This window comes from Trifolium pratense, linkage group LG6 (genome assembly GCF_020283565.1).
Source record: "Trifolium pratense cultivar HEN17-A07 linkage group LG6, ARS_RC_1.1, whole genome shotgun sequence".
Lineage (NCBI taxonomy): Eukaryota > Viridiplantae > Streptophyta > Magnoliopsida > Fabales > Fabaceae > Trifolium > Trifolium pratense.
In genome coordinates, this window is record NC_060064.1 from 19,002,099 (window position 1) to 19,027,355 (window position 25,257).

At 33.3% G+C, this 25,257-nt stretch overlaps 2 protein-coding genes across 3 annotated transcripts; one reads left to right on the plus strand and one right to left on the minus strand.

The window, feature by feature from the left end:
• Positions 1 to 1,065: 1,065 nt before the first annotated feature.
• On the minus strand, positions 1,066 to 8,922 carry LOC123888995 (probable LRR receptor-like serine/threonine-protein kinase At1g06840). Of its 2 annotated transcripts, none has more exons than XM_045938166.1 (21): positions 8,719 to 8,922; positions 8,368 to 8,472; positions 7,623 to 7,773; positions 7,433 to 7,504; positions 7,228 to 7,299; positions 6,942 to 7,085; positions 6,786 to 6,857; positions 6,557 to 6,628; positions 6,091 to 6,165; positions 5,718 to 5,786; positions 5,539 to 5,607; positions 5,367 to 5,435; positions 5,164 to 5,250; positions 4,928 to 4,996; positions 4,234 to 4,739; positions 3,706 to 3,864; positions 3,335 to 3,618; positions 2,920 to 2,971; positions 2,569 to 2,828; positions 2,317 to 2,451; positions 1,066 to 1,760 (listed from the first exon to the last, which is right to left on the minus strand). In XM_045938166.1, exons 2-21 carry the CDS (start codon positions 8,459 to 8,461, stop codon positions 1,386 to 1,388), a joined length of 2,886 nt encoding a protein of 961 aa, XP_045794122.1. In that variant the 5' UTR covers positions 8,462 to 8,472; positions 8,719 to 8,922; the 3' UTR covers positions 1,066 to 1,385. The 2 variants fall into 2 exon arrangements, with proteins under 2 accessions (XP_045794122.1, XP_045794123.1); XM_045938167.1 differs by lacking the exon at positions 8,719 to 8,922 and adding an exon at positions 8,571 to 8,616 and having other exon boundaries at positions 1,145 to 1,760.
• A 5,804-nt stretch (positions 8,923 to 14,726) lies between these two features.
• Positions 14,727 to 16,409, plus strand: LOC123891869. The gene is made up of 5 exons (XM_045941744.1): positions 14,727 to 14,921; positions 15,012 to 15,144; positions 15,241 to 15,645; positions 15,769 to 16,116; positions 16,323 to 16,409. Exons 1-5 carry the CDS (start codon positions 14,752 to 14,754, stop codon positions 16,407 to 16,409), a joined length of 1,143 nt encoding a protein of 380 aa, XP_045797700.1. The 5' UTR covers positions 14,727 to 14,751.
• Positions 16,410 to 25,257: the final 8,848 nt, after the last annotated feature.

A 25,257-nucleotide genomic window follows, 5' to 3' on the forward strand; every position in this document is an offset into this window, starting at 1 on the left:
TTTTTTTTTCTTTTTTTTTTCGTAATCACTTGGTTATAGTTATTTCCCTTTGACCAAAAAAAAAAAATCACTTGGTTATAGTAGTATTGTGCTTCTTTTTTTCTCTCCATAAATCGGGCGCAACTGCAGACTAATTTCTTGAGTCTTACAGAAATCAAATGAGTCACAAATTCTCTCTTTAAGATAATCATATTTGTTTTGTCCTTAAATCGAGTGGCAAATACCACCTAAACACACATACACGCACACATTTATGAGGACCGAAGTTCAAACTCAAATGAAAATATCAAACTTAACAATAGTGACATTGTCGATTTTTTTTAGGTAAATTAAGAGCATTATGAGACATCATAGTGACTAGTAGACATCAGAGAGACATCTAGCATTAATCCTATACCTAGTGACATTGTCGATTGAGCTAGACTTCTAATGAAAAAAAATTGTAACCCTAATCCTTAATTAGTGACATTAATATTAATTAATAGTCAAATAATTTTTTTTTTATGAAAGTTAATAGTCAAATATTATGCAACTTTAATCTGACAAAAGAAAAATGTTTGCTAGAAGCCTTGTTTGCCTAAAACAAGAAAAAACGGTTACATATTTCTTAAATACACTGCATCTAAATACTAAAATGTATTTTATAAAAAAATAAAAAAAATACTAAAATGTATTTACTCTGCTGCAATACACAGTATTTTTTCACTCTAGTAGCATTTGTATATCCAAGCTCATATTACTTAATAAATTTCCTTTTCTCAGAATTCCTTTTGGAGAAGTTTATCATCATATGGATTATATGAACATGATCTTTAAGTCTTTCTTGGACAAGTTTATGGTGATTTTTAGAGATGGTATTTAAATCTACCATGAACTTGCAAATTTATTGTCTTTGGATGACAAATGTTAGTATAGTTAGAATTATGCTATGATGAAATCAAATTTTTTACCTTATCACTCAACTTCTTAATTCTTTCACTCCAATTACCAAGTCAACCTTGTATCCTCTCCTGCTAAATTTTATCTGTAATGTTAAATTCTTAAAATTACCCAACCTTACAGATTGTAGAATTGCATCAGTCTTTGTAACTGTGAAAATAAAAGTATGTGCTTCCATGATTTGAACAAACCACACAAACACGGTTGGTAGATCGATCATGTCTTGATAATGTTATTTTTCTTCTTTTTTCCAGCAAATTTGTTTACACTTTACAAAATTTACAAAGTTCTATGTAGGATGGGAAACAATAACTAAGTCCCTAATAGACTTTCTATACCTTTGGTATTATCAAAATCTTAATGTCAAAATATATATACTTAAATGTGGTATAAATTATAATTACATTTTTTTTGGAACATGTGAGCGAGACTAATATAGTAAGGTATCAACGAGGAACAATAGTCGGAATGACATCACTGACAAGATCACTTCCTGACACATATGAAGACATGTGCTGTTGGTCTTTTCTTGTCGTAATGAATCCTGATGTTGTTGCAGATGATGATGATGAAGACGGCGGTGCCATTTTACCAGAATTATCTAAGGAAACATCTGATAAACTAATTTCAGTTTCAGGTAACAAGGCAATAATGTCTTCCAATTCCCTCACCACATCTATCATTGATGGTCTCTCTTCTGGATGGTCTTCACAGCAACTGAGGGCCAGAGCTAAGAACTTGTCTAAGCATTCAGGTGGATATTCGCCCATTCTGTTGTCTATAATTGAATCTATCTTGCCAGATTGACAAGCTAGATTAACCTGAGACAAAATTATGTACCACAATTGATAAGAGTCTGTTTAAATAGTTCGTATTTCTTTCTTCGTGGTAGGAAAATAGTGTTGTTAGACAGTGTCAACTTAGTCTCTCAAATTAACAAAATTTTAAAGTGATTTCTGAATATGAAAATTCATAACTCCAGTAGTCCCTGCGAGACAATTTCATGTACTAAATTGACGGTCTAAATGAACTAGTATAATCAAAGATTTTCAATTTCAAGGACTAAATTGCCTGTATTATACAATTTTAGAGACTAAATTGATTATTTATTCAAAACTAAATTAGACATATATAATGTACCCCTTTTTTTTTTATAGATAAAAATTTAGATTAGGGGAGACACACTCTATGTAAGGTAAAGGAGAATCGCCAATCTCACTGTGTATTTACAATGGAATTACGCATAACCTACAAATTTGATAATTTTAGACTTGAGCCAAAATCACAACAGATGTGGGCAGAAGTTTTATTATCCAAAGTTTTTATGATATAGTTATCTTATAATAAGGAAAAAATATGTAAAAATTAAAAATGTACCTCGCGGACAATGTTTTTCCCACGTGATATTGGATGCATGCCGGTCAAAAGCTCCAAAAACACAATTCCTAGGCTGTATACGTCACTTTTATCAGTTAACTTATGAGTCATCATATATTCTGGGTCCAGGTAACCCTGCAGAAAAATAACAAATTAGTTAGTATATTCCAAGTAGCTAAATCAAATTATTGGAAAAAAATTGAACCACACTACAACATAAATATATTTCAATGATAAATTTCTTTAACTTACCGGTGTTCCCTTCACAACTGTTGACACATAATTAGGTACATGACCATCTTCATCTGAGTATGGTATAAGCCGCGACAATCCAAAATCAGCCACTTTAGCTGTAAAGTTAGAGTCTAGAAGTATGTTACTGGCTTTAATATCTCTGTGGTATATAGGAGGGTTAGCCTCTGTATGCAGATATAGTATGCCTTTGGAGGCACCCATTGCAATCCGTAATCTCATGAAAAAACTTAGGCCTTCCTTGCACTTTTTACTTTTACCTGCAAGAACATGGTATTCATTAAATGATATGCATCGTCTAGAACATGGATTCATAAACCATTGATGAAAAAATTTCCTATAATTCCTTACCAGAAATCCATTCCCTTAGGGTGCCATTGGGCATGAATTCATAAACCAGCATCTGAAAAAAGAAAAAGGGCATATGAGATAATATTACGGTCAACTATCAAGCTAATATGGCAAAACTTATGTCTAAACTAAGATTACATATTTGAGTTCCAAAGATAAGATTTCTTCCATATATAATTAAAAACCAGAAAAATTGAACCAAAAAACTACAGTCCAAATTGACATAACTTGAATATACAGTAAAAGATTCATCGCAGAAACTTGTTACAACAAGCAAATAAATTTCCTCTGATAAGTGATAAGCTCATCTCATATATGAGCTTAAGAGAACACAAACGAAACCAGATCAACAGAAAGAACCAACAAAGGAAAAGGCTTAAATACACAAAAGGATAAGATGTGTGTGTTTATATACCTGCTCTCCGTCTTCATTACAGTAGCCAGTTAGTGAGACAAGATTTCGATGATGCAACCTTGACAAAAGCTCAATCTCAGTCAAAAACTCTTTTTGTCCTTGTAATGAATTTTCTCCTGCTCGTTTAACGGCAACAAATGTTTCATCAGATAAAATGCCCTTATAGACAATTCCATAACCTCCTTCACCGACTTTACTTGAGATATCAAATTTGTTGGTAGCATGAGTCAACTCTTTCAAAGTGAATGATTTCACACCATCTATTTTGATACATACACTAGAGGCTGCAAAAAGAAGTACCATTTAAATAAATATCTTTCTTTAAATATTAATCAAATTGACATTATCATAAGAAAGCCTAAAATACTTACACATACGCTTCCTGGAAATCAAATGCTGGTATTTCACATTTCTTCTAAACATTAGAAGCATGATTAATGCAGATATTGCTAAAACACAAGCAACAGCTGCTATTATAATAGCAACTAGTATGCCTGTTTTTCTCTTTCCGCTCTCTGTATTAATAATGACTATAACAAAAAAATGAAAGTTATATCAGATAAACTCAATAAAGGGAATACATTTTATTAACTTAATCCTAATAGGAAAAATATGCACTAGCTATCTGATTCACAACATTATTAATGCAAAATTATTTCTACATTTACATTTATCTTTTGTGGATCAAGATATTTTTTTCGCTGTATTTTTTACACTTTTTTTACCGTGAGGATTATTACTTTGGACTTAAGTGGACAAATGCGTCATATGAACAAAATGTCACCAAAAATAAGGTATACACCATTAAGAAAACTAAAACTTGATGTCATCAACTCTCAAGTAACATTCTCAGGTAAAATCATAAGAGTGACATGAAATATTGAGATTGAAAAACTTACTATTTGCATATGGTCCTAGAAGAGTGACATTCAGGAGTTCATATGGTCCAAAAAAATCCGTGCGAGGAAATCTCCATGATGAAAATATGATATTAATGCGACGGACCTCGTTTGGGCTGAATGTGTTGGAGTGAGATTCGTTGAATGAAGGGTAAATTTTTAAATTCATTCTAAGACGAGGTCCTTCTTCCCATTCATAAGAATCTATTGATAACTGGTAGATGCTTAAGTTTAAGGAATCAGTTATGTATGATTCGAAACGAGTTTTATAGGGAGGAAAGTAAGAAAAACTTGGACTTTTTAGCCTATATCCAATTCTTATAGGTGCTGCACAAAAACAATGAATTTGGGAGGGTGCAAATTCATAGAAATTGTCGAATGGACAAGATTGACTGGGACAGATGGTTGAATTTGCAAATTCTTCATCTATGTCACGCCCTTCAAGAACACAAAATTGGCCAATTCTTTGTATGTTGGAATTCTTGCAAACAGGATTTCCAGAAAGCCTTTATGGAAAAATAAAAATGATAAGATACTTATGTAACATCAAAGTTATAATTTATAGAAACTAATGACAGTATAATCCTGACAACAAAAAATGAATCATATGAGATACAAATTAAACATAATGAGTGGAATACTATGAACATAAATTGAACATAAATTAAAATACTGAAAGTATTAATTAGAGTACCTTAAGGTTACATTTTCCGGGGGATTCAGATCTCCAAAAATGTCAGAAAGTAAGTTGTTACCAATATCACTGCAATGATAAAACAAACATGTATAACTTACTTTAGAAACAACATAATCAAAATTCACTCCATATCTTACAACAGTACTCATTAAGTCCTTTGTCAAAATATATTATTTGATGCAAAAAATCAATATTTCTTAAGGTTGATGAAGTAATTCAGATTTAGAAGTTACATTATAAGTTTCGCCTTCCTGCTGAAGGATATATTCTGCCATATGGTAGTAGGGAAGGACCCAGTCAGTAAATTGTTCTCTAGTTGCCTGTGTTTGACAGTGAAAACAAAACATCAACCAATAAACGAAGAACTGCACCAGACAAAAAATCTCCCTAGATTCTAAATAAGATGTGAAATACAAGTTGATGAGTATATTCTTACAATCTTTGAAGATGAGGATATACCACGCCTCGTGGAATTGTTCCATTGAGTTTGTTGTGGGACAAATCACTGCATTAGCAAAACAAATACTATATAAATATTTTGATTAAGATAAATAAACTAGGTTCGATATAGATACAATGTTTATAAATAAAATTGCCTATTTACGTACACAGTTGTCATATTGTCTGCAAGTTTATATAATGGTATAGGTCCACTGAACTGATTCCTGCTTAGATCCCTAAAACACGAACAAATCACAAATGAATTTGTATCCAAAACAGAAGTAAATGATTTCATTGTGATTACTCATTAGGCACAATACAAAGCAAAACCAAAAAATATACTTACACGTATGTAAGTCTTGGTATTGAACTCAAATTAGGAATAGGTCCTTGCAGACTGCAATTTCTTAGACTCCTGTTAAAGTCGAGAGGAAACATTAGCTCAAGAAACAAATATCAATCTATGTTCTTCAATTCGTTACTTAAAACTTGACAGTAAGCTTTTCTAAGTTGAAAATCCTACTCGAGCCTCAAATGAAGTCTAAAGGATGCCTTTTTCAAATACTTTTAATAAACACATTTACACAAGACCAAATGTCTAAAAGCGATTTGGAGGCCATTTCAAAGAACTTTTTGACCTAGTGTATGGCTAAACAATAGTCACTAAATATTTGTAACATTAAGTGGAAAAAATAGGATATGTAGATAAGAGTACTTACAGTTTTACAAGCCTAGGGAAAGTTTCATAGCTAGAAGGAATTCCATTCCCGCTGAAATTATTGTTATCAAGTTGGCTGTAAGGGAAACAAAAACAAAATGAGAATCATAGACAATAATAAAATCCCTGTTGTGGTCAAGCTAAATTACACAAAAGAGCATATATACAAGCATGCAAAATGGTTGAAGAACATACTGGTAAAATTCTTGATTAGTTGAGTGCATAAAAGACTACATATATTTTTATTTCTAATGTAATGTAAGAAGGGAGAATCAACTTTCAAAACCAAACAAGATTAATCATGTATCCGAGTCATGCAGTTGATTATTGCATTACATGATTACAGAATCATTAAGAATGGTAAAGAAAATATAACGGCTACAATAAGTGTATTGACACAAAAATGATGAATTTGTATAACTTTAACATGTTTACTAATCTAGAAAATGCAGAGTATAATAACATACAGTATTGCCAAACTTTGTAACTTCGAGAATTCTGGTGGAAGATATCCAGATAAGTTATTGTTGTCCAAAAGCCTGTAAAGTCATGTACGTTAACAAGCAGACACAGTTAAAACTTGTAAAACATGTCACTTTAGAGTTGAATCCATGTCAATTTAGCGATGCATCCTAGGATGCAACTCTAAATTTTAAACCATAATGGAAATGTAAGAAAAATGGCTGCAATACTCACAAATGCATAAGATTGGATAGGTTTGAAAGTTTGGGTGGAATTTGACCATTGAATGAGTTGTTGTTCATGTGGCTGCAAAGATAGCAGATAAAATACATGTAAGAAATTCAGTTCCATGTTTTGCTAATGATGCATTTAATTTAGAGATCCGCTTACAGGTGTCTAACATTGACCAAGTTGGCAAATGATTCGGGCACAGGACCTGACAATTGGTTTTCATCCAGTTGGAGTCTATTCATATTTGAAAGGTTGCCAAGCTCATCTGGTAAACTACCAGATAATTGATTTCCATTCAGAAGCCTGCGCAGAAAATATGTCAGAATAACTACTCGTATTATAACAGTAGGCTGTAAGACTTACAATGTTGTACGGAAAATAGCCCCTTTTGGATAAACTTCTTAATTAAGCGCTTATAACATAAACATTTATCATAAGTGCTTACAAGAGTTTCAATGATTTAATGTTGCCAATCTCCTTTGGTATTGTGCCGGTCAGATTGTTCCACATGAAATCCCTTCAAGCATAAAACAATGACGATATTAGTAACTCTATGTGATCCTATCAGTATAACACATTACCAATTATCCTTCTGAACTCTGATACGTATACTTCTTTTAGAAAACGGTTTATAAAATGATAAAACTCACATTATCTCAAGATGGGAGAGAAGACCAAGCTGAGGTGCTAGAGTTCCCGAGAGATTCAAAGTCATCAAGTAGCTGAAGTCAAATTTAATAACAAAAAACTTAGAAATCTAAACAGTATTAAGACCCTCTGATGATAAAATTGAATTGAAATTCAAAACAAAAAGAAAACAGAAGGATAAAAAAGCCATACAGTTCACGGATATGGAAGTAACCATCATCACCCTTCTTATCAAAACACCAAACTCCAGTCCAGTTTGCTGCACATGGATCACCCTTATTCCAGTTCCTCAGTTTATCCATCGGATCAATCAAACTCTTTTTGATGTCTACCAGTGCTTTTACTGCAATTAAAACAAGTATTGTTTGAGTTAAGAACTTCCGATACCGTCCCGTGAGCTTAATTAAAAGAAGGACATTGCATTATATATGCAGGGGGCCGGGGTTCAAACCCCGGTCATCCCACTTATCCACCTTAAGGGTGGAATTTCTAGCCACTATACATACATGTCAAAGTAAGTTAACCAATAAATTCGAGGCTCGAAATCAATTCTAGAATTGAAAGCTCCAAATTCTAGCTTCAAGTTAGAATCAATTCAGAAGCCAAAATCAATTTTACTTGCAAAAACTTTTGTAAAGTCAATTATACACCACTAGAATCAATTTTGTCTCCTCCAAAGTGAAACCAAACATACACTTAAAAACTTTTGATGTCTCTACAACTACAATTAAGCTGCATTTGACCAAAAATCTCTACAACACCAAAGGGTTGTTGTTGTGAAAGCTTTGGTCAAGAAAACAAACCCCTCAATTTTTCCAATTTGAACTGAATTTTCAATCCTAAACTCTAAAATCACAGGACCAAAAAAAAAAAAAAAAAAAACTAAATTAAACAGAAAGATTAAGAATATTATAAGCTGTTTTAACAAAATATTCACCTTCTGAAGGATGTGTTCTTTGTGAAGCTGCCATGAGTGTGATGAAACAAAATGAAAATGCCAAAGCATATCCATAAACTCTTAGAACCCACATCACAGTATACCCTAGAAATTAATTAACCAAATAAATCACATAAATAAATAAAAAAGCATTGAAACATTAATTGTAAGGAACAAGTTTCATTTATATAAATATATCATACAATTCAAAGCAAAAACTGAATTAGTTATAGTGAAAAAAACTGAATTAACACAAAGGTATATATAGAAGCTTATGTATGTATATGAGAAATAATCAAATAAAAAAAATAATTAATTAATGAAAGAAAATAAGGAGAAAAAAAGTCTCACCTGAGAAGGTAGCTTAGGAAGAATGAAATGTCAAAATATGTTGAAACTATAGATAGAAAGAGATAAGAGTTGTAAATTTGTAATGAAAATCCAAAGTCAAAAATAGAGAGTCCGTGAGGAACTTGTAAGCTAAATCATTCTGTTTAACATACATTATGTGATGATTAATTAATAATGATAATAACCAACCATATAATATAATATTGAGTAATTAAAATATTATTAATTATACTTTATATGTTAAAGTAGTAAGAAAATGATCTGTGTGAGTTTATTTATGAGATGGCACTATCAAAGGTTGGTTTGGACTTGCTTGGTTGATCCATCCATCAACTTTTGTGTAAATTGTCAAACACGCCATTTTGGAAGGAAATAAAGACGCTAATATTAGAAGCAGCCTTTTTTTTATTTCATATTTTAATACTATTATTGCCTTAACTCTTTAGAGTACCATCACCACCTACTTGTGTTAGTTAAAGATCAAAATCTGGAAATCTTACCTAATCTTGCATATGTCTTATGTATGCATATATGTCTTGGTTGGTGCATTGACTGCATTCAATATCTTTTGGCGGTGCTCTTATGTGTGTGTGTGTGTATATATATAATATACGCGGTAAAATTTTCCTATCTTAACACATTCTTTTTATTTTTTAATGTTAGAAATTTAGAATAATGATTCCTGTTCTGACTCATATATGTTGGCGCAGCAGAAGCAAGAGTTTGCTTGGTTCAGAGGATGCACGGTTCAGAGGATGTGTTGCCTCTGACTCTGTTGTTCTTCAGAGGATGGATTGCAGGCACAGGCACGCACACTGCAGGCAAGCTCATAGGCGAGGAAGGCTTGAGCTTGAGCACACACACACAGTTTTGCAAAAACTGTGTTTAACGAGATGAAACGTTTCTTGATGATTTTGGTGAAAAACTGATTATGAAAGCTTAGAGAAAAATAGAAATTTTATTCATCCTTAATGGGCCAAAAAGTTGAATTGATTTACAATATAATGCACTAGTTGCACTTTATATAGGGTGGCTTATGCAACAAGCCAACTCATCCCTTAGGCCTAAACTAATTCCCTAACTACTTAGTTAGTTACTAACAAACTTTAACTAACAAGTTGGTTGTAACTAACTCTAACAACACCTAAAAAAACAAATTTCAAGATGAATTAACCACTTTCTTAACACTCCTCCTTAATTCATGCTTGAATTGCAAACAACCAGTCCTAAGCTCCTCCTTAAAAACTCAAACCTGTCAAGCTTCACAGCCTTTGTAAAACCATCTGCAAGCTGTACTTCAGTTGGACAATACTGCACTTCAATCATTCCATTTGTCACTTGTTCCCTAATGAAATGAAATCTGGTAGCAATGTGCTTGCTCCTGCCATGTGAAATTGGATTTTTAGCAAGACTTATAGCAGACTTGTTATCAATCCTTAGGATTAGAGGCTTCACTGGTTCACACTTGATTTCTATCATCACTGAATTCAACCAAATTGCTTGACATGCTGCAAAGGTGCCTGCTATATACTCAGCTTCACAAGATGAGAGAGCAGTCACAGCTTGTTTCTTTGTACACCAAGAGATTGCAGCATTGTTGAACTTGAAAACATACCCTGATGTGCTCCTCCTATCAGTTATGTCTCCACACCAATCACTATCAGAATACCCTATCAAAGTACTCCCTGCACTGTTTGTACCAATAGGGAATAGCAAGCCAATTTCCAAAGTACCTTTGAGATATCTGAGGATTCTCTTAGCAGCTATCATGTGTGACTTCCTTGGATCATGCATAAATCTGCTGATAACACTCACAGCATAGCATATATCAGGCCTACTGTTGCACACATACCTCAATGAGCCAACTATTTGTCTGAACACAGTTGGATCAACCTTTTCTTCATCTGAGCACTCATCAATTTTTGTATTTGTTTCTGATGGATTTGATAATGGATTGCAGCTCTCCATTTCAAATTTTTCAAGCAATTCACCAATATACTTCTGCTGGTGCATTACTATACCATCTCCTCTTCTCATAAATTCCATTCCTAGAAAGAATGAAAGTTCACCAAGATCAGACATTTCAAATTCACTTTTGAGCTTATCTTTCACTTTTGCAATTTCTGCAATTCTACTTCCAGTTATGAGCAAGTCATCAACATACAAGCAGATTATGACTATATCTTCATCTTTAGGGCAATGTACATATACACCAAACTCAGCAGCACACTTTTTAAACCCTATCTGAATCAGAAAGTCATCAATCCTTTTGTTCCATGCTCTAGGAGCCTGTTTCAAGCCATATAGTGCCTTATACAGCTTATACACCATTGATTCTTTTCCTTTTATTTCAAAACCTGGAGGCTGTGACACATACACTTCCTCATCAAGTGGACCATTCAGAAATGCTGATTTCACATCCAGATGGTACAGGCTCCATTTGTTCTTACAGGCCAATGCTACAACCAATCTCACAGTCTCTATTCTAGCAACTGGTGCAAACACTTCATTGTAGTCAATTCCATGTTTCTGTAAGAATCCTCTAGCAACTAACCTTGCTTTATGCTTTGAAATTGTGCCATCAGGGTTCAATTTCACTTTGAACACCCATTTCACATCAATTTTCTTTTTCTTGTCTGGCAAGTCAACTAGCTTCCAAGTCTGATTTTTTTCAATTGACTTCAGCTCTTCTTCCATTGCCCTCTTCCACACATTACTTTTCAAAGCATCTCTGTAGTTCAATGGTTCAGAATCAGCTAGTAATGCAAAGTGAATGAGATCACCCTCATCATTCACTGCATTATCTTGAGTAACTTCACAATCATTCAATCTAGCTGGTACACGTTTGGTTCTTTGAGTCCTTGCAATCATATGAATTCTATCATCATCATCACTTGATAAATTCATATTACCATCATTATCTGTACCTTGATTCTGAATAGTTTCAGCAGCAGGTTCACCTTCATCACCTCCATCAGATTCATCACTTGAACTTGGATAAATGAAGGTTGACTGCAATTCACTATTGTACACTGGTTCCTTCTCCCATTTCCATTTCTCTTCTTCATTCACAATTACATCTCTGCTAATGTGAACCTTCTGAGTAACTGGATTGTATAGCTTGTAGGCACCAGTTGGATGATATCCTATGATTATCATTATTTCACTTTTATCCTCAAGTTTGGTTCTTCTAGCATCTGGTACATGCTTATAGCATAATGAGCCAAAAACCTTGAGGTGTTTCACACTTGGCTTCCTCCCACACCAAGCTTCCTCTGGCACAACTTTCAGTTTCTTAGTAGGACATTTGTTCAGAATGTAGGCTGCAGTAAGTACTGCTTCACCCCAGAACTTGTGTGGCAAATTCTTCTTCTTAATCATGCTCCTTGCCATATCTAACACTGTTCTGTTTCTTCTTTCAGCTAGTCCATTGTGTTGTGGTGTGTATGGAGCAGTAACTTCATGTGTAATGCCTTGATTAGTACAGAAGTTCTCAAACTCTTTTGAGGTATACTCTCCACCACCATCTGTTCTCAAGATCTTAATTGATTTCTCACTTTCTTTTTCAATCAAGACTTTAAACTTCTTAAACACTTCTAAAGCTTCACTCTTTAGCTTCAAAGTGTATAACCAGATCATTCTGCTATATTCATCAACAAATGTAATGAAATACTTGCTTCCCCCTAATGAAGCAACTTCAAATGGACCACAGATGTCACTATGAATCACTTGCAATACACCACTAGCTCTCTTGGGCATTTCAGCTACAAAAGGTTTTCTACTGTGCTTACTCTTCACACATATCTCACATATGGACTTCTTAGTCTTAAACTTAGGCAGGCCATACACCAATTCCTTAGAATTTAAATCACTGAGGCTTCTATAGTTTAAGTGTCCATACCTTTTGTGCCAAAGTGCTTCAACCTCATCAATCAATGTGGTATACATGCACATCATATCTACACTTGAGATTTTACACTACAAGAAAACATAATATTACTGACCAAACTTATTGAGGGCTAAAAGCCCTCAGTAATGCATTTGTGGGATATTGAAGGCTTATGGCCGTCAGTAAGTAGTCTTGAAGAACGGAAATAATTAAAAAATTAACTATTAAGCATTAGTGACGGTCCTGGGCCGTCAGTATTGCACTGCCTATTTCAGACGGTCCCAGGCCGTCAGTATCGCACTAGCCGTTAAGCATTTATGACGGTCCTGGGCCGTCAGTAACGCATGTGATTTATGACGGTCCCAGGCCGTCAGTAAGCACATTTCCGTTGGACAATTATGACGGCTTATGGCCGTCAGTAATTGCTTGATTTTGAATTTTAAATTGTAACGGTCAATTATGACTACTCCTATATATTACTACTCCTTCACTTCATTTTTTCATTTCCATTCTCTCTCTAAATTTTATCTAACTTCTCTCTTAAATTTTCTCTAATTTCATACTTTCAACTTAATCTCCATACAAAAAGTGGTAAGTGTTTGTGTTTTACTTTTACGAATTTAAAATTTTTGTTTTGTTATTTAAATGTATATGTTCTAATATTTGTGTTTTACCATTTTTAATAGCAAGTCTTATTCTCGTGAGGAGCGGAGTTCGTGGGCTAGGTGCGCGCCAAGTAAGAATCTACTCGGCACCCAAGTAAGTAACGTAATTTTAATTTATATAGTGATAGTTTTTTTTTATCGTATACTTAGTAATAGTTATTAATTAATACTTTGTAATTTATTACTAATATTTTCTTATCACTATGTATAAAAGTTATTGTTTTTGTAAAAAAAATTAAAAAAATATATTTAATTTTGTTTATTTCGAAAACAGAATTATTTTTTTTAAATAAGTATTTTTTTTTTCAAAAAAACAGTATATTTATATTATTTTTTAAAAAAACGAAATTTTTTTAAAAAAAATTTATAAAAGAAATTTTTTAACAGTTTGTGTATTTTTAAAAAAGTGATGTAATTTTCATATCTCCATCTAAAAAGTGGTAAGTGTTTGTGTTTTACTTTTAAAGTTAAAATTTTTACTTTGTTATTTAAATGTATATGTTCTAATAATTTGTTATTTACAATTTTTATTAGCAAATTCTCGTGGTCATCGGAGGTCGTGGGTTAGGAGCGGAGTTTGTGGTTAGGAGCGCGCGCCAAGTAAGACTCTACCCGGCACCCAAGTAAGTAATATATGTAATTTTAATTTATAATATTTAGTGATAGTTTTATTTTTACCGTACACTTAGAAATAGTTACTAGCATTTTATTATTACTATGTATTTAAAAAAAGAAAAACAATTATATTTTAAAAAATTATAATATATATGTTAAAAAGTCGGTAGTTTTGTCAACTAAAAAACTTAGTATTTTTTAGATTTAATAAACCATAAACTTTAAAAATAAAATGTTAAAAGTTTATATGTTATTGTTGAGTAGACATATATATATGTCCAAAATACTTTTGAAAAATAAAGTAATAAATTTAATACATATATCGATCTAATTATATATTAATTAAACTACACAGATATGGATTTTAGCAATCGTAATTGGATGTACGATAGACATAATCCTGGAAAGAGGGGCCGGGTTAAAGAGGAATTTAAAATAGGGGTCGAAATGTTTATCAATACAGTAAAATATAATGACATTGTGATACGTGAAGGGGGAATTAATTATATATATATTGAGTTTAATTGTTGTGCACCGTCGGTGTAATTTTTTTTTGCACATACATCCAATGATGTGTTGCCACATCATTTAATGAATGTGACACATCATGTGTTTTTAATTACCATACATGATGTGTCAGTATATTATTGGACGCATGTGCAAAATAACTTTACACCGACAGTGCATGTAAATTAAATTCATATATATTTGTCATGTATTTCTTAATTATATAAATATATTTATCATATATTTTTTTATTATAGATGAATCCAGATGAAGAAAATTTTGATGATGACAATGTCGATGATGACATTGATGATATTCCACCAGCACCGCGTTGTTCGGAATCGATGGTTGGAGGGTATGCCCAAGTCTCGAACCGTAGACGGTGTGGAAGAGGAGTACGACTCCTACGACGACGATGATGACCACGAGGACGAGGAAATACCCGATATTGCACTTTTAGCTCCTCAAAATGAATTGTTGATTGACCGGCATGGTAGACCCATCATCATGCCATATACCGCCACAGAGTAAGTTAATTATTATTAAGAATTTGTGTTTAATAAATTAATTGGATATATATGATAATTATTCTTAACTAATATATATATATTGTGCAGTTTGCAACCCCAAAATCCGGCGAATAAGGCAATCAATAATGCATTGAAATCCAAATTCCAGGCTCCATATCTCAACTGGACGGAGGTCAGGGCAGATGAGCGTGGATATCAACAATTTTGGAATGGCTTCAGGGTACGTTTTTATTTATAATTACTTTTTTATCCAATCAATTTTGTTACTAAACATATATTTACTAATTTATTAACAATTTTTCTTTATTTTTCGTAGTCGCAAGTAACTTGGCTGAATCACCACACAGCGGTTATTGAGCGTATATTCAACAAAAAAGCCACCAAGCGTCTGTCGACCTTACTTTTTGAAGCGCGGAAAAAGATTAAAAAGGATCCTTCAAAACCACCACTTTGGCTCGCTGGCAATTCATACCCTATGCTGTGCCGCAGATGGGAAGAGGAAGAGTATATTGCAAAGTGTATAAAGAACAAAGCCAACAGAAATACTGATGAAGCCAATCGTGCGTGCGTACACTCTGGAGGGTCTAAATCTGCCGGAACGCTTCGTCTTGAGTTCATCCAACAATTTGGTCGTCCACCCACCTTTATGGAGATGAATGACATGATGCACCGGTATGCAGATTCCGGTCAGTGGACGGGGGCAAGGGCGCAAGAAGTGTCGGTAAGTATTTAATTATATATATTATTTATTATTTATTTCGTATAACATTATTTTTTAAACATTATATAATTATATCTAAACATTATAATTAATTAATTATAAATTTTTTTCAATTTATTGTAGAGGTTGACGCAAATTTGGGTTGAAGAATATAATGCAAGCCAACTACGACTACCACCTCATAGGCGAGATAATGAGGATGTTCGTCGAAACAAGATGTCGTTGGCTTTTGTTAAGAATGCCGGTGGTGCGACTCGAGGTCGCAAATTCGCTGCTGGGTGTACATCTTCTCTATATGCAAGTGACCCAACTGGTTTGAGAGATGTCACTTACACATCTTCATCTTCATCGAGTACAGGACGCTCTCGTCCAACTCAAAGAGAGGAAACCGATGATGAGTATGAAGCGCGAATGAGGGCCACGTATAGAGAAGAATTCCGCGATGAGTTCGAAGCATCATTTGATGACCGGGTGGACCTACGGGTCCAACATGTATTGCAGGAATTCTTTGCGCAGCAGAGGGCGCCGGCGCCGGCGGGGGGGGGGGGGGGGGGGGGGGGGGGGGGGGGGGGGGGGGGGGGGTTGGATCATCATCTCAGGCTTCGGCACGACAAAATCAAAATGCCGGTGAACAAGAATATCGACCGGATTTGAGTAGCATGGTTAATTTGAATCAGCTGCCGGAGTACCGAGAGGGTGATCCAGTACTGAGTATGAGCATAGAGGATATGAGTCAGATGCTTAATGAACCAGTTCATTTATAATTTTTTGATCCTACTGGGCAAACAAGTGGAAGCAGTAGTGGCGGAAGCGGTAGAAATAATCAACAAACTGCTTTCACCGAATACCAGAGATCATTAAATCCACAACAAGACTTCATAATCCCACATGAAAACCCAAATCAACCCCAAGGCAACTTCTTCCCAAATCAAGCCCCAATTAACTTCGTTCATAGGCCTGTGGCACGACCTCCTTCGCGAACGTCACTCCCCGGAGTCATAATACACGAGGGAGGTAGAGGCCGAGGCCGAGGAAGGTCGCGTCAGCCAACAGACACTGGCAAGGGGAAGCGACCACTATATCAGCCGCCTGACCAACGTTGATGTGTAATTTTAATAATCTGTTGTTGATTATTATTTGTTTAATTGTTTTCTTTTTGTAATGACAATATTATCATTAATTTTATTATGTTAAGTATTATCATTAATATTAATTTTTTAAAAAAAAAATTAATAATTTAATTATTTAAAAATCAAATACTGATTTTTAAATAATTAAATTATTAAATTTTTTTTAAATCGTTCAACATTACTGACGGCTCCAGGCCGTCACAATGTGTGAAAAGAACATGTCATACTGACGGCTCCAGGCCGTCACAAATGCGTGGCCTTTTGAATTGACCGGTGTGTATTATTGACGGCTCCAGGCCGTCAGTAACGTTATTGACGGTCCTGGGCCGTCAGTAACCATTACTGGCGAGCTAATTACAGAGGGCCCAAGGCCGTCAGTAATGCATGCATTTTAGACGAAATTTGTGCATTACTGAGGGCCTTTGGCCCTCAGTAAATGCATGTTTTCTTGTAGTGTTACACCTGTAGGTTCTGTTGTTTGACAAGCTGCACATCAGAACCAAGTTCTTCATTTTGTCAAACAGCTTCAGTGCATTGTCCTCCATGCTTACAGAGAACCCTCTTTGCACTAATTGACCTAAACTGAGCAAATTGCAATTCATACTAGGGACATATAACACTTCAGAGATGATCACTTTACCTCCCTTCTTACTTTTGATCACTATGTTACCAATACCTTCAGCAGCAAGCTTTCTCCCATCTGCTAGTTTTATACTAGACCTTTTGCTTGCATCAAAATTGGTTAACCATTCTCTATGTGGTGTCATATGATTTGAACACCCTGAATCAAGAAACCATTCTTCATTCTTCTCACACTCATCCCCTATAGTAGCCATCATCAAGACTGACTTTACATCACTTTCTTCTGCAACATTAGCCTCTTGTTGATCTTTCTTGTACCAACACTCATCTGCAAAATGGCCAAGCTTCTCACAATTGTAGCATTTCACCTTGCTTTTATCAAAGTTCTTCTTTTTGTTTTTACCTTTGGCAAAACCTCCTCCTTTAGAGGATTCAGCTTTGTCATCAGTTTTTGAACTCTGATCTTTAAGCCACTTTGGTTTATCTTTGCCTTTCTTTTTGTAGTTCTTGCCATTTTCTTCTTTCTTGTTAGTTTGAGCTTGCAAGGCTTGTTGTTCTTTCTTTTCTGAACCTCTACTGAGAACTTTAATCTCATGTGCTTCCAAAGCACTTTGTAATTCTTCAATTTTCATAGTAGCTGTATCTTTCACATACTCTATAGCTATTACCACATTATCAAAGTTTGGAGTTAAGGATCTAAGCACTTTCTCTACTACCATTTCATCAGTGACAGTCTCTCCACAGTTTTGCATTTGATGTACAAGTGCAAGAAGTTTTGAGAAGAAATCACTTACTTTTTGATCCTCTTCCATCACCATAGACTCATATTGCCTCCTAAAGGCCTGCAATTTCACCTTCTTGACCTTGGTTCCACCATCATGGTAACCCTCGAGTATATCCCAAGCTTCTTTGGACTTAGTTGATTTTGAAATCTTTTCAAAATGCTGTGCATCACAATTCTGCTGGATATAGAACAAAGCCTTGCAGTCTTTTTTCTTGTTTTCTTTGTATGTATTTCTCTGATCATTAGTTGGATTTGCTCCCAACTCATCGTATCCATTCACCACTACCTCAAGACACTCTTGTGCTCCAAATAAGGACTTCATCACTGCACTCCATCTATCCCAATTCTTTCCATCAAGAATCAGAATGTTTGTACCAAAACCTTGGGTGTTCATCTTGAATTTTCAAGAAATCAATCTACACAGCTCACTTTGTGTTTCTCCACTTGATTCCTTCACAATTCACTCTTGTTACCTGTGATTGAACCAGGCTCTTGATGCCAATTGTTGGCGCAGCAGAAGCAAGAGTTTGCTTGGTTCAGAGGATGCACGGTTCAGAGGATGTGTTGCCTCTGACTCTGTTGTTCTTCAGAGGATGGATTGCAGGCACAGGCACGCACACTGCAGGCAAGCTCATAGGCGAGGAAGGCTTGAGCTTGAGCACACACACACAGTTTTGCAAAAACTGTGTTTAACGAGATGAAACGTTTCTTGATGATTTTGGTGAAAAACTGATTATGAAAGCTTAGAGAAAAATAGAAATTTTATTCATCCTTAATGGGCCAAAAAGTTGAATTGATTTACAATATAATGCACTAGTTGCACTTTATATAGGGTGGCTTATGCAACAAGCCAACTCATCCCTTAGGCCTAAACTAATTCCCTAACTACTTAGTTAGTTACTAACAAACTTTAACTAACAAGTTGGTTGTAACTAACTCTAACAACACCTAAAAAAACAAATTTCAAGATGAATTAACCACTTTCTTAACAATATATTAATGTTGATGTTGTTAGGTTGGACACTTCACTCGAGTTTGAACTTGGACATTAAAGTTGTGTTGTGTGTGTGAATTTCAACAATGAATGTTCTTTGTCACCACACATCCAAACACCATCGATTGTTTCAAAGCCAGTTGGGTAGCTAAAGACCACATGCAAATATTATCTCATAGTCACCAAACTAGTTTTTTTTTTTTTTAATGGTAAATAGAAATTAACCAAACTAGATATACATCTGCAGTGAGCATGTGAGCTAATTTCTAGACGCTCCTTTGTGATAGTCACTATAACATAGTTATTCGTTTTCTTATATATATAAAGAATGTACCAGGAAGAGAACTATTATGTGAAGAGTGATGCTAAAGTCACTTGTTATTCAGATGCTGACTGAACTGATCATTGTCGGATAGGAGATTCACTTATGGTTATTGTGTTCTTATTGGAAGAAATATGATCTCGCGAAGAAGAAAAAACAAAACGCAGTTAACTTGCACTATCTAGTGTTGAAGTTGAATATCGTGTTATGGCAACAGCCTCAAGAGAGCTTGCATGACTTAAAAATTCACTCTTAGAGCTTAGATTAGGAGATCTTCAGGCCACAAAACTCATTTGCGACAATCAAGCGACACTTCACATTACATCCAATTCGGTTTTTCATGAACGGACCAAGCACATAGAATTAAATTGTCGTTATGTTTTTTTTTTTTTATAAGCTAAATTGTCGTTATGTAAGGGACAAGGTATTTTACGGGAAAATCACCACAAATTTCGTCAAGTCTGAAGATCAAATATTTTCAATCTCAAGGGCTCTCGAGTAGATTATATTTGTAATCGTAACAAACTTGGCTCATATGACATATGTTGTAACAAAAGGTTTATGATTTTTTATTGAATACCATTAATTTTGATATGTCTTAATAACATATTAAATGATTTTTCAATTTTTTTTTAAAAAATTATGGATGATCTATATGATATAAATTTTCAATCCAACAATAAATTTTGTAAAAAAATTATTGGTTATATTCATGACTTGTGCACCATCAATCACTATGTCATGTTAGACATGATCACATATTGTGTCTAAAGAAACGTTAACTATTATTTATCATAAAAACTTGCTTTTTTTTTTATTCTAGTTGAAATTTCGGCGCATATATATATATATATATATATCAGCTGAACTAAGTTTACAAAAATATCATAAAAACTAGTTACCAATGTTAATAATATATAATATTTGAGTAAGTTTATTTTATTATTACTGTGAAAAATAATAATTAAAAATAGATACAAATATCAAATTAAAAGATTAATAAATTTTATTTTTACTAAGAGTTTAATTGATATGCACCGACGGTGTAAAATAATTTTACACGATCGTCCAATAAACAACCACTATTTTGCCATGTCATATCAAGAAAGTGGGGTGAAGTGTGGTGATGTGGCGGAAAACATGGTTGCTATTGATTGACGGTGTAAAATTATTTTACACCGGCGGTGTATTTAAATTAAATCCTTTTACTAAATAAAGGATATTCATAGTAAGTCTTTATTTGAACAAATGAAAAGAGAATAACATGGGTGAAATAATAATAATAAAAAAAGGGAAGTTCTCCACTTCTACTTCCTTGGTGGATGTGGTGGGTAACTTCTTTTTCTTTTAATAAAGGGTGGTATAACATGGATATTACTTAATTAATAACTAAAATACTGTCATGTGATTATAACTTTTGTATGGAATAACGTATAGTTAATTAGAAGTTCTTGTGAGCCTAGCTCAGTTGGTGGGAATATCAGCATTTTATATACAGAAGTTGGGGTTCGAACTCTGAACATTTCACTTATTCATCTTTAAAGGCAAGCCAATAAGCTACCTGACAAAAAAACGTAGTTAATTAGAAATTAGAATGATTACTTACCAATACAGGCCAAACTGCTTTTGTACCAAGAAAAAAGAAAGACCAAACTTGTCTGCCAAATTCCACAAGGGGTGGAAATTTATTATTATTAATTAATTATAATAATATAAACAATATTTGAACAGCTCATAGTAATGTCAAAAAGCTAGCATGATATTTGTTTGATTAAATGTAACTTTAGATATGTGGAGTTTGATCTCATCCTATTCCTATCAACAAACCGTGGCCACTTTGTGTGAACCCGTCCACTTCCTCTACTTACCCTTTGTGATGTCCTCTATTTGTTTTAATATGATATTGGTAGGAAGTTTTCGTCGCCATTAATGATAACTAATTTTCGTCGGAAAATTTATGGAGCACACAAAGACTAAAGTGAGTTCTCCTATTTCAATCGAATTTACTCATATGCAGGGGTTATGAATCGAACTCCTGACCACACGCTTAAGGGGACCAAAATCATTACCACTTAGATCAATTCATTCTTGGTTGATGTACTCTATTTTTATATTGTAGTTTATTTATTTATATATAATTTTAATTTCCTATTATTTATTTAAATTGAAAGGTCAATTCTTTTATTTATTTTTAAATTTGAAAATATATAGACTTCGGATTGTAAGGATTTTTTTCAATTAGGTAAAACTAGCAATTTCAAATGAAAAAAATAGAGTAATTGAAAAAAAATAGAGATACATTATCAAAATTGCTTAAATTGATAATGTTAGAGATACATTATTGAATGTTTATTAGGTCATTTAAAAAGAGAAATAAGAGTATATATTTTTTTGTTTGTTAATTGACGAAATGACAAAGTTATTGAAAACTCACACATATAAAGTGGAGTGACCGGGGTTCGAACCCCGCTCCCGACACTAGCAATTTCGATATTTCTGCCAGTTGAGCTAGAATTTGTGGACAATAGAAATATATTTTTTTTTTAGTGTTGAAAATGAAAATAATATAAAATAGTCTTAAATATGATTTTGGTCCTGCAAATATATTTTGTTTTTTATTTTGGTCCTTGTAAAAAACATTCTTGCAAAATCTCAAAACTTTTAAAATGCATTAAATAGGAGTGACTTGTTAAGCGACCTTTAAAAACGTTCTTGCAAAATGTTCTTAAAAAACGTTCTTGCAAAATCTCAGTGAGTGACTTGTTAAGCGACCTTTAATTACTTTTGATCTTTCACTTGCTTATTTGTGTCCTATAAATAGGACTCATGTTATAGTGTAAAAACACATATATGAAGAGAATAATATAAAACTCTCATATTATTTATCTCTATTCTCTAGCTTTAGAAGTTTATTTCTAACCGTTTTTAAATACTTCTACATTGCATGATATGTTATTGGATTCATTTGTAAATAAATTATATTGATAGTGTATATACATTAAATTTTTAAGATGGATGAGAGAATGAATTTAAGTTGGAGAATATATTATTATAGGACATATTTGTCAAACTCATTAAAAATGTAGAAAAATTCACCAAAAATGTGCACATCATGGTGTGTATTTATTAATTGACTTTCACACCCTTAATGACTTTTTTTTTTTGTTGATAAAGACATCCTTAATGACTTTGTGTGAATGTGATATATGGATATAAATAAAATTGATGTTAATAGGAGACAGAATCTTCTTGTGTTCAAACTATATGATTTCCTCCGGTAGGGGCGGACCCAGACATGGATTACTGGTGTGGCTAGAAAAAAATTCATCGTTATCTTAATAATTCAGTTAAACAACGAACAACATATGAAATTATTATTAATACACATGTGTATTTAAAAAAACACCAACAATTCAGAAAATTTCTATTTTAAAAAAAGAAATTAACAAACTAACAAACTATATCCAAAAAACTACATAGAACCCAAAATATATAGAACCCAAAATTTTATTAGCTTATAGTTTATTTTGATAAACTAATTCAATTAACTTATAACTTATTAATTTTTATTCTAATTTTACCCATATCTTCTTACTTGAAAAAAATTAAACCTATTGCTTTATGTCATTTCATATTTATATGCCACAATCGTTAAAGTTGATTATTATACAATTAAATTATATAACTTAAAATAATACACTTTGTATAACCAAAAAGTTGAATACTATAAACTAATTTGCACTAATATGTATCAAGAGACTTCCGGTCATTAATAATAAACTATAAACTAATATTTACATTAATATTTATACAAATATGTATACAGAATAATTTAAAATTATTTATAAAATTTTTATCATTATTTTTAAAAAATATTTGGACTGGACTGGTGTGACTATAGCCGCACCAAACTTAGCTACACCAAGCCTCAGACATGTCCGCCCCTGATAGTGTGACCAAGTTCTTTGAAAGACACATCTATGACTTATACGAAAGATATTTTACGACCAAAAGCTAATTAGCAGTAGTTTTTAATTGAGTTTTATATAAGCTTTATCAAGGAGAATGATATTTTCACGTGTTGGTTCAACAGTAAATAAATATATAATATTCCTAACAATTTTAATGAATAAATTTTGACATAGTATACCATACTAAGTCACAAGTAAAAATGATTAGTAATAAGGCAAACTCTTACTATGAGGTAGTCATTTGGTAATAGGGGGATAATATAACAACAAAAAATAATTGTGCTACTAAGCATCAGTTTAATTTTTTTATACTAGTAGTAGTATTAGTATACTATTATAATTTTTAGTCTTTGCCTTTATATATGTTATCCGTTTGGTTGAAAATTATGAGATTGAAAAATTACAAAGATCTCGAGATATTAGATGGAACTCCCATTTCAATTCAATATAGAGTTTATTATACATGTATAATAATGCAACTATTACTGTTCTTCTTGAAGATTTATCTATTGAAGAATTGAGATGTTATTTATACTACTTTTAAAGCAATAATGTCATATGATTTTGTTTTTATTCTTTTTCTTTTTTTTGGGTATATAAACGAAATGACAAGTCATTGAAAACCGACACACACAAAGTGGAGGGATCAGGATTTGAACCCCGATCATGACGTCCAACACTAACAATTTCGCAATTTCTACCATTTGATCTGGGATTTGTGGACGGTTTTGTTTTTATTTTACATGTGGTGAAAGAAATAATATGAATCACTCATAAATTTTGTCAAGCTTTGCTACAAATATGTCAAAACATTTTGAATGTTGTGTTTGTTTGGTTTCTAGCACAAAAGCTGAGACTTTGGTGGGATTCTCTTTTATAAAAAGTCAAATCATTTTGTAATATTTTCTTCATTCCAATTCCTGATATCAGTGTTTTTTTTTTCTTTCTCTGAATTAATTCGGTCTCATTGTTAAATTAAAGGATTACGTAACAGTTGAACATTACTATCATATATATAGGCTTATCAGTTAAATGAGTTGAATAGTCATTCAAAGAGCAAGCAACTGATCTTCTTATATTACATGCAACTTTAAAATTCCAATGAGGCATTCAAGTCATTTAATGTTGACTACATTTATAATTTAGTTGAGAAATTTTACACCAAAATTTTCTATTAATTAAAGAAAAGACTCATTTGAAACATGAGTTGCACAACAATGAGCAGATCAAAGGAAGGATTCTTTATAAAAATATAACCATTCATCCAATATATAAAGAGATTTGCTTTTGTCACCCCACTGATTTTCTCACGCGCCCTACTAAATTACAAAAATACCCTTGTCCGCTACTTAAGTAGCGGAACACCCTATCAGATTTGTTTTTATATATAACGTCCGCTACTTAAGTAGCAGAAGGGTAAAATGGGAAAGGCATAGGGCGTGCAAGAAACTGGTAGGGTGACAAGTAAATCTCATATAATTGCTATCATACTCTCAAGCAGAGACTACAGCAAAGGACCAGATGGTTTCTCTCCCAACCCCCCTCAATTCTTTTCTACCCCCTGATTTTCCGTTTTTGCCCCTGGGGGGTACTGCGGTTTATATAAACCGAAATAAGCTGACATTCTGATTAATTTCGGTAACCACTTACCGAAATCTGGGACATTTCGGTTCACAGGTACCGAAACAATTATTTCGGTAAACTTTTACCGAAAATGGCCTAATTCCAACGACCAACGTACCGAAATCTATGACATTTCGGTTCGCAGATACCGAACAAACTGACGTTCGTTTTTTGTGTACCGAAAACGCTAATGTTCGGTTTGCAGT

Coding starts and splice junctions, on each gene's coding strand:
- LOC123888995 (XM_045938166.1), bottom strand. CDS start 8,461: ATGTGGGTTCTAAGAGTTTATGGATATGCTTTGGCATTTTCATTTTGT. Junction 5,251..5,366: donor TATCCTCATCTTCAAAGATT/GTAAGAATATAC, acceptor TGTCAAACACAG/GCAACTAGAGAACAATTTAC. Junction 4,997..5,163: donor AGGAAGGCGAAACTTATAAT/GTAACTTCTAAA, acceptor TTATCATTGCAG/TGATATTGGTAACAACTTAC.
- LOC123891869 (XM_045941744.1), top strand. CDS start 14,752: ATGCCCAAGTCTCGAACCGTAGACGGTGTGGAAGAGGAGTACGACTCC. Junction 15,145..15,240: donor AATTTTGGAATGGCTTCAGG/GTACGTTTTTAT, acceptor TATTTTTCGTAG/TCGCAAGTAACTTGGCTGAA. Junction 16,117..16,322: donor AAGCATCATTTGATGACCGG/GTGGACCTACGG, acceptor AATTTGAATCAG/CTGCCGGAGTACCGAGAGGG.